The sequence below is a fragment of the Salvelinus namaycush genome, chromosome 8 (genome assembly GCF_016432855.1).
Source record: "Salvelinus namaycush isolate Seneca chromosome 8, SaNama_1.0, whole genome shotgun sequence".
Lineage (NCBI taxonomy): Eukaryota > Metazoa > Chordata > Actinopteri > Salmoniformes > Salmonidae > Salvelinus > Salvelinus namaycush.
In genome coordinates this window covers 44,864,933-44,874,883 of record NC_052314.1, presented here as the reverse complement: position 1 = coordinate 44,874,883, position 9,951 = coordinate 44,864,933, and the positions used below count along the sequence as shown (strand labels likewise).

At 51.0% G+C, this 9,951-nt stretch overlaps 1 protein-coding gene across 1 annotated transcript; it reads right to left on the bottom strand.

The window, feature by feature from the left end:
• Positions 1 to 515: 515 nt before the first annotated feature.
• On the bottom strand, positions 516 to 7,819 carry LOC120052143 (SH2B adapter protein 1-like; the record flags this gene model as incomplete). Its single annotated transcript, XM_038998982.1, has 3 exons — positions 516 to 693; positions 2,795 to 2,969; positions 7,682 to 7,819. Coding segments are annotated over 3 exons (408 nt in total), but the record flags the coding sequence as incomplete, so codon positions are not given.
• Positions 7,820 to 9,951: the final 2,132 nt, after the last annotated feature.

Here is a 9,951-nt window from a genome sequence, read left to right as displayed (position 1 = left end):
ACCCTCCATGTCAGCCCACCCAAAGAACAAACGCGACAAAAAGAAAGAACAAAAAACATTAATAAGCGAGAAACAGATACAGCGAGAACAATAACGAACAGATAGAGCGAGAGCAAGACAGGGAAGGCAACTTTAAAGTAGGAAAGAAAGAGGCGAAAAAACGAAGAGAAAAAGAAATATGATGAGAGCCAGGACAGAGAAGAGAGAGCAATCCAAGACATGCTAAACCCATCGGACACATGATTTTGAAACGAACTAGAGAATCAATGCGCGGTTCGGATTTGGAAATTCATGACCCCAGACAGTCCTCAGCCTATATCTGTGTGTGCCCCCACCACTCGGTCTCTCTCTCACACTCGGTCTCTCTCTCACACTCGGTCTCTCTCTCACACTCGGTCTCTCTCTCACACTCGGTCTCTCTCTCACACTCGGTCTCTCTCTCTCACACTCGGTCTCTCTCTCTCACACTCGGTCTCTCTCTCTCACACTCGGTCTCTCTCTCTCTCTCTCTCTCACACTCGGTCTCTCTCTCTCTCTCTCACACTCGCTCTCTCTCTCTCTCTCACACTTGGTCACTTTCTGTGGAGTCTGGTCTCACTTACACACAGTCAGAGATGGGGGTTGATGGAGAGTCAAGGTGGCGCGTGGGGATGACATCACAGACTGTGGGCCGGCTGCTTGCCCTGTCCCGGCCTGCGAAGAATGACCCAACGAAAACACAATAACAGAGACAGCCAATCAGAGCTCTGGAAGACACAGGAGAGGGGGGGGGGGACAGAAAGAATGGTGTAGAAGGAGAGGAGGTAGAGTGCTAGGGGCAAGGGGAGGGTAGTAGGGGCAAGGGGTTGATTTGGAATTGTTTGTGGTGAAGGGAAAGGGGGGGGGGGGGGGGGGGGGGGGGGGGGGGGGGGGGGGCAGTTGTGTTGTAATGAGCAGGGGTGTATGGGTGGGAGCATCAGTGCAAATTGATGGGACCAAGCCATGTGGAGCCACTCCAGTGTGTGTGTGTGTGTGCGCGCGCATGTAAGCACGCATGCTGTAGTGCAGGGACGTCGCTAGGCAACCGTTTCATCGCATCTTAAACTTCTTACCGGGCGGGCACTAGGACCTGGGGGAGGCTGCTGCTGGCGCTAGTGACTGTTAGGCCTACTTGTAGCTAACATTTTGGTTAACGTTAGCTACTTCTGTGGCTTGAGACTGCTAGCTAACAGTAAACAGACAGGAAAAGGCTCTGACAGGACGGATTCATGCAGATAGGCTACGATGTGAATTTGTGGTAAGTTAGAGAGAGAGTATTCACTACTATAGACTTTGGTCATAATCAAAGCTTTGATAACCAATACGTTTTTATGTGAGGCTGCCTGTAAGTTACAGTGTAACAGACGTTACGAGTTAGCTAACGGTAAAATTAACGGTGTCTTTTAAAATCGACATAAGTTATGTGGCGATGATATCTAATTAACGTTGTATTTAATATCGTTTTGCTATCTGTGCCAGGCTATAAATGAGACAGATGACGTAACATCATACACATATATTTTCATACTCAATTGCTTTCATTCAGTAGGCCATTGCAAAACAATTATCAGTGGGTCATGCGTAGAAAAGGTGACATAGTGTTGATCACAATGTCATTGTATTATCCTCAATTTCTCAACTGTAGGCTAGCTAACGACTAACGTTAGATGGATATACGGAAATTATTCAAGAGAGGCAGTGCCAGCAGCTCCGCCGAAGGCCAATCCGGTGAGAAATGAAGATGTTACCAGTTCAAACAAAAATAGGAGGTACACTTTGATGCGTCCATCCACAAAATATAGCATCAAAAGAGAAGCAGTTCTGTAATATAGGTTGTAATATTTGTTTGGGATCTTACTTTTTTTTAAATCAGATTTTATTCCAAATGATTTTCCAGTTATTCTTTATTTTGTTTAGCTCATTAGTTGAATTTAGTTTTGTTCCATTGTGGACGATACTGTTTAAGACGTTCCGTGTGTCTGAATTATTGGGTTAATTTTGAGCAACAATTAACAAAAGGGTGACATTTAAATAAAGATTTTTTTCTAATGGTATAATATGACCTGCATGTCTTCTCAGTTCTCTCTCTCTCAAAATAAAATCCAAAACGTATTGTGGCTACATAGTACAGCCATTTTTGCGCCTTTTGTTGGTGTTGGATGGATGGGGACAGTGGTTAGAATTTAAGTTAGTCATATTAGATCAGTGTCTAACACAAACTTAGCCAACCTTGACCAAAAATAACCTTCTTTGATAGATTTTGCACCCATTATTACTCTAAAAAGACATGATGAAAATACGTTTTGGGGGCTTTAAAAAAAAATCCTGGGGGGGTATGCACAGACCCCCTACAAACGGCTTAGCCCCCCTATACATGAATCTCTAGTGACGTCCCTGCTGTAGTGGACACAGGATGAGGATGCAAAGCAGCTAGTCTTATGTTATAATGACATTGGCAGAAACATCATGCAGTGGCCATGTTTTAGCACACACAACATTACTTATGGCCTGTACACACACACACACACACACACACACACACACACACACACACACACACACACACACCTGATCTTCAATGGGATGACACACACGCACACTGTATTGATTCACTGGCGTAATAGCATAGTGTAAGCCAATCATAATGCATAAAACACATACACCAGACATACAAGGTACATACAACACCCAAGACTTGCCTTTAGAGGCCAGTGTAAACCCAGTGCAGTTGCATCCTAGTGGAACATCCTGTGACCTTCCACCCCTGACCTGTTACCTGGCTGCCGGACGGCGGTGGCTCCCACAAAGCTGATGAGGGTGACGTCCGAGGCACCCCCAGACTCCAGGGGGATTGGGTGAACCCGGAAGTGCTCCAGCATGTCGAATATGGACTGGAACCACAGGTGCTGCACCCGGCACTGGCCGTCCTCGTTCAGAGATAGACGCAGGTGCTGCAGCGGACAGAGAGAAGGGAGAGAGAGGGAGGGAAGAGAAGTATGGAGAGAGAGAGAGAAAGTGGAAAAGGGAGGTATGGGGGGAGAGAGAGAATGAGAAGGGGGATAGAGGGAAGGAGAAGGGGGAGAGACGAAAGAAGGGAGAAGAGAGGGGGATATGGGTAAGCCTTGGATGCTACTTAGCAGGTGTGATCTCGCGCTCTGTGGCCGATGTGAGCAAAACGTTTCAACAGGTTAACATTTACATTTTACATTTTAGTCATTTAGCAGACGCTCTTATCCAGAGCGACTTACAGTAGAGTGCATACATTTTATTACATTTACATACTGAGACAAGGATATCCCTACCGGCCAAACCCTCCCTAACCCGGACGACGCTATGCCAATTGTGCGTCGCCCCACGGACCTCCCGGTTGCGGCCGGCTGCGACAGAGCCTGGGCCTGGGCGTGAACCCAGAGACTCTGGTGGCGCAGCTAGCACTGCGATGCAGTGCCCTAGACCACTGCGCCACCCGGGATCAATCACAAGGCCGATGGGCCAGATGGAATACCACTGCGCGTTCTCAAAGACTGCGCAGACCTCGTCCCAGTCTGTAATCCCAACATGTTTCAAGCTGACCACCATTTTCACAGTTCCAAAGAGCTCCAAAGTAACCTGCCTAAATGACTATCACCCTGTAGCACACACATCTGTAACTATTAAGTGCTTTGAAAGGCTGGTCGTGACACACATCAACACACATCAACATTATCATCCCAGACACCCTAAACCCACTCCAACCCTAAACCCACTCCAACCCACTCCACCCTAAACCCACTCCAAAACACAGATGATGAAATCTCAATTGCACTTCACACTGCCCCCTCCTACCTGGACAAGAGGGGAAATGACTTTGTGAGAATGGGCTACAGCTCAACGTTCAACACCTTAGTCCCCTCCAAGCTCATCACCAAGCTTAAGACCCTGGGACTGAACCCCTCCCTCTGCAACTGGATCCTGGACTTACTGACGGACCGGCCCCAGATGGTGAGGTTAGGCAACAACACCTCTACCACGCTGACCCTCAACATGGGGGCCCCTCAGGGGTGTGTACTTAGTCCCCTTCTGTACTCCCTGTTCAACCACGACTGGTTGTGCCCGAGGAAGGCCGGAAAAATGCCAGAGGAAGGCCGGAAAAATTGCTAAAGACTCCAGCCACCAAAGTCATAGACTGTTCTCTCTGCTAACCGTCCAGCAAACAGTATCAGAGCATTGGCTCTCGGATGAACAGGCTCAGAGACTGCTAAATTGCCAGACTGCAAAAAATAGTCAATTAATGGTACACAAACTAACTGCAATGCCTGTATCATGCACTGACCCTACGCACACTCACTATAAATATATTTATATACAGTTGAAGTCCAAAGTTTACATACTCCTTAGCCAAATACATCTAAACTCAGTTTTTCACAATTCCTGACATTTAATCCTAGTCAAAATTCCCTGTCTTAGGTCAGTTAGCAACACCACTTTATTTTAAGAATGTGAAATGTCAGAATAATAGTAGAGAGAATGATTTATTTCAGCTTTTATTTCTTTCATCACATTTCCAGTGGGTCAGAAGTTTACATACACTCAATTAGTATATGGACGCATTGCCTTTAAATTGTTTAACTTGGGTCAAACGTTTCGGGTAGCCTTCCACAAACTTCCCACAATAAGTTGGGTGAATTTTGGCCCAGACAGAGCAGGTGTAACTGAGTCAGGTTGGTAGGCCTCCTTGCTCGCACACGCTTTCTCAGTTCTGCCCACAAATTTTCTATAGGATTGAGGTCAGGGATTTGTGATGGCCACTCCAATACCTTGACATTGTTGTCTTTAAGCCATTTTGCCACAACTTTGGAAGTATGCTTGGGGTCATTGTCCATTTGGAAGACCAATATTTAACTTCCTGACTGATGTCTTGAGATGTTGCTTCAATATATCCACATAATTGTCCATCCTCATGAAGCCATTTTGTGAAGTGCACCAGTCCCTCCTGCAGCAAAGCACCCCCACAACATGATGCTGCCACCCCCGTGCTCCACGGTTGGGACAGTGTTCTTTGGCTTGCAAGCATCCCCCTTTTCCCTCCAAACACAACGATGGTCATTATGGCCAAACAGTTCTATTTTTGTTTCATCAGACCAGAGGACATTTATCCAAAACATACGATCTTTGTCCCCATGTGCAGTTGCAAACCGTAGTCTGGCTTTTGTATTGCGGTTTTGGAGCAGTGGCTTCTTCCTTGCTGAGCGGCCTTTCAGGTTATGTCGATATAGGACTCGTTTTACTGTGGATATAGATACCTTGTACCTGTTTCCTCCAGCATCTTCACAGGGTCCTTTGTTGTTGTTCTGGGATTGATTTGCACTTTTCACACCAAAGTACGTTCATCTCTAGAAGACAGAAAGCGTCTCCTTCCTGAGCAGTATGATGGCTGCGTGGTCCCATGGTGTTTATACTTGCGTACTATTGTGTACAGTAGAACGTGGTACCTTCAGGCATTTGGAAATTGCTACCAAGGATGAACTAGACTTGTGGAGGTCTACAATTTTCTTTCTGAGGTCTTGGCTGATTTCTTTTGATTTTCCCATGACGTCAAGCAGAGGCACTGATTTTGAAGGTCTTAAAATATATCCACAGGTACACCTCCAATTGACTCAAACTATGTCAATTAGCCTATCAGAAGCTTCTAAAGCCATGACATCGTTTTCTGGAATTTTCCAAGCTGTTTAAAGGCACAGTCAACTTAGTGTATGTAAACTTCTGACCCAATGGAATTGTGATACAGTGAATTAATCTGTCTGTAAACAATTGTTGGAAAAATGACCTGTGTCATGCACTAATTAGATGTCCTAACCGACTTGCCTGAACTATAGTATGTTGACAAGAAATGTGTGGAATGGTTGAAAAACTAGTTTTAATGACTCCAACCGAAGTGTATGTAAACTTCCGACTTAAACTGTATATATTAACTTAGCAAAAAAAGAAACGTCCTCTCACTGTCAACTTAACATGTGTAAATATTTGTATGGACATAAGATTCAACAACTGAGACCTAAACTGAACAAGTTCCACAGAGATGTGACTAACAGAAATTGAATAATGTGTCCCTGAACAAAGGGTGATCAAAATCAAAAGTAACAGCCAGTATCTGGTGTGGCCACCAGCTGCATTAAGTACTGCAGTGCATCTCCTCCTCATGGACTGCACCAGATTTGCCAGTTCTTGCTGTGAGATGTTACCCAACTCTTCCACCAAGGCACCTGCAAGTTTCAGGACATTTCTGGGGGGAATGGCCCTAGACCTCACCCTCCGATCCAACAGGTCCCAGACGTGCTCAATGGGATTGAGACCCAGGCTCTTCGCTGACCATGGCAGAACACTGACTTTCCTGTCTTGCAGGAAATCATGCACAGAACAAGCAATATGGCTGGTGGCATTGTCATGCTGGAGTGTCATGTCAGGATGAGCCTGCAGAAAGGGTACCACATGAGGGAGGAGGATGTCTTCCCTGTAACGCACAGCGTTGAGATTGACTGCAATGACAACAAGCTCAGTCCGATAATGCTGTAACACACCGCCCCAGACCATGACGGACCCTCCACCTCCAAATCGATCCCACTCCAGAGTACAGGCCTCGGTGTAACGCTCATTCCTTCGACGATAAACGCGAATCCGACCATCACCCCTGGTGAGACAAAACCGCTACTCGTCAGTGAAGAGCACTTTTTGCCAGTCCTGCCTGGTCCAGCGACGGTGGGTTTGTGCCCATAGGCGACGTTGTTGCCGGTGATGTTCTGGTGGAGACCTGCCTTAAACAGGCCTACAAGCCCTCAGTCCAGCCTCTCTCAGCCTATTGCGAACAGTCTGAGCACTGATGGAGGTATTGTACGTTCCTGGTGTAACTCGAGCAGTTATTGTTGCCATCCTGTACCAGTACCGCAGGTGTGATTTTCGTTTGTACCGATCCTGTGCAGGTGTTGTTCCACATGGTCTGCCACTGCGAGGATGATCAGCTGTCCGTCCTGTATATACACACACACACACACACACACACACACACACACACACACACACACACACACACACACTACATTGACACTCCCACACAAAACCAAAACACACACACATTCACTACATACGCACACACACAGAACACCTACACGCAGACCGACAACACAAACGCACACACGTAACTTGCTGCAGCTGCTCTGTTCTTTATTTTACTCTAATTATTACTCTTATTATCTATCCTGATGCCTAGTCACTTTACCCTGCCTTCATGTACATGTCTACCTCAAATACCTTATTATTATCTATCCTGATACCTAGTCACTTTACCCTGCCTTCATGTACATGTCTACCTCAAATACCTTATTATTATCTACGGTATCCTGATGCCTAGTCACTTTACCCTGCCTTCATGTACATGTCTACCTCAAACACCTCGTACCTCTGCACTTTGATCTGGTACTGGTACTCCCTGTATTTAGCTCCATTCTTGAGTATTTTATTGTATTCCTCTTTTTACCATTTCATTTTTAATTTTAAAAACGCTGTATTGTTGGGAAGGGCTCGTAAGCAAGCATTTCACGGTAAAGTCCACACCAGCTGTATTTGGCGCATGTGACAAATAAAATCCGATTTCATTTGACACACACTCTCCCTCTCCTGTCTCTTGTACCTTGGCCTTGCCCTGGAAGTTGAAGGTGAGGACGTACTCCCCGCGGCGTGTCTCGCTCTGGCGCACAAGGAAGACGCCGTGGCTGGCCATACCCCCCGCCAGCACCAGCTGGGCCGCCTTGAGGCGCGACAACGTCCAGAGAGAGAGGGAGACGTGGCGGAGAGAGAGAGGGAGACGTGGCGGAGAGAGAGAGGAAGACGTGGCGGAGCGCGGGATGGGGATACGTGGTGGAGTGCAGGAGGGGGAGACGTGGCGGAGCGCGAGTGTGGGAGACGTGGCGGTGCGCGAGTGTGGGAGACGTGGCGGAGCGCGAGTGTGGGAGACGTGGCGGAGCGCGAGTGTGGGAGACGTGGCGGAGCGCGAGTGTGGGAGACGTGGCGGAGCGCGAGTGTGGGAGACGTGGCGGTGCGCGAGTGTGGGAGACGTGGCGGAGCGCGAGTGTGGGAGACGTGGCGGAGCGCGAGTGTGGGAGACGTGGCGGAGCGCGAGTGTGGGAGACGTGGCGGAGCGCGAGTGTGGGAGACGTGGCGGAGCGCGAGTGTGGGAGACGTGGCGGAGCGCGAGAGAGAGAGGGATACGTGGCGGAGCACGGGAGAGAGAGGTCGATGTGGTGGAGCAGGCGCGCGAGAGACAAGGATACGTGTCGGAGTGTGAGAACGAGACGTAGCGAAGCGCGTGAGGGGGAGTCTTGGCGGAGCGCGTGAGGGGGAGTCTTGGCGGAGCGCGTGAGGGGGAGACGTGGTGGAGCTCGTGAGGGGGAGACGTGGGGGAGCGCGTGAGGGGGAGTCTTGGCGGAGCGCGTGAGGGGGAGACGTGGCGGAGCTCGTGAGGGGGAGACGTGGCGGAGCTCGTGAGGGGGAGACGTGGTGGAGCGCGAGAGAGGGAGCCGTTGCTGAGCGCGAGAGAGACGTGGCGGAGGGCGAGAGAGAGTGGGAGATGTGGCGGATCACGAGAGAGAGGGAGACTTGGCGGAGCTCGAGGGAGAGAGAGAGAGACAGGGAGACGTGGTGGAGCGAGAGATCGAGGGAGACGTGGTGGAGCGAGAGATCGAGGGAGACGTGGTGGAGCGAGAGATCGAGGGAGACGTGGTGGAGCGAGAGATCGAGGGAGACGTGGTGGAGCGAGAGATAGAGGGAGACGTGGTGGAGCGAGAGAGAGGGAGACGTGGTGGAGCGCGCGCGAGAGAGAGAGAGGGAGACGTGGCGGAGAGAGAGAGGAAGACGTGGCGGAGCGCGAGTGTGGGAGACGTGGCGGAGCGCGAGTGTGGGAGACGTGGCGGTGCGCGAGTGTGGGAGTCTTGGCGGAGCGCGTGAGGGGGAGTCTTGGCGGAGCGCGTGAGGGGGAGTCTTGGCGGAGCTCGTGAGGGGGAGACGTGGTGGAGCGCGTGAGGGGGAGTCTTGGCGGAGCGCGTGAGGGGGAGACGTGGTGGAGCGCGTGAGGGGGAGACGTGGCGGAGCGCGTGAGGGGGAGACGTGGTGGAGCGCGAGAGAGGGAGCCGTTGCTGAGCGCGAGAGAGACGTGGCGGAGGGCGAGAGAGAGTGGGAGATGTGGCGGAGCACGGGATGGGGATACGTGGTGGAGTGCAGGAGGGGGAGACGTGGCGGAGCGCGAGTGTGGGAGACGTGGCGGTGCGCGAGTGTGGGAGACGTGGCGGTGCGCGAGTGTGGGAGACGTGGCGGAGCGCGAGTGTGGGGGAGACGTGGGGGAGCGCGTGAGGGGGAGTCTTGGCGGAGCGCGTGAGGGGGAGTCTTGGCGGAGCGCGTGAGGGGGAGATGTGGCGGAGCTCGTGAGAGGGGGAGACGTTGTAGAGCGCGAGAGGGGGAGACGTTGTAGAGCGCGAGAGGGGGAGACGTTGTGGAGCGCGAGAGGGGGAGACGTTGTGGAGCGCGAGAGGGGGAGACGTTGTAGAGCGCGAGAGGGGGAGACGTTGTAGAGCGCGAGAGGGGGAGACGTTGTAGAGCGCGAGAGGGGGAGACGTTGTAGAGCGCGAGAGGGGGAGACGTTGTAGAGCGCGAGAGGGGGAGACGTTGTAGAGCGCGAGAGGGGGAGACGTTGTAGAGCGCGAGAGGGGGAGACGTTGTAGAGCGCGAGAGGGGGAGACGTTGTAGAGCGCGAGAGGGGGAGACGTTGTAGAGCGCGAGAGGGGGAGACGTTGTAGAGCGCGAGAGGGGGAGACGTTGTAGAGCGCGAGAGGGGGAGACGTTGTGGAGCGCGAGAGGGGGAGACGTTGTGGAGCGCGAGAGGGGGAGACGTTGTGGAGCGCGAGAGGG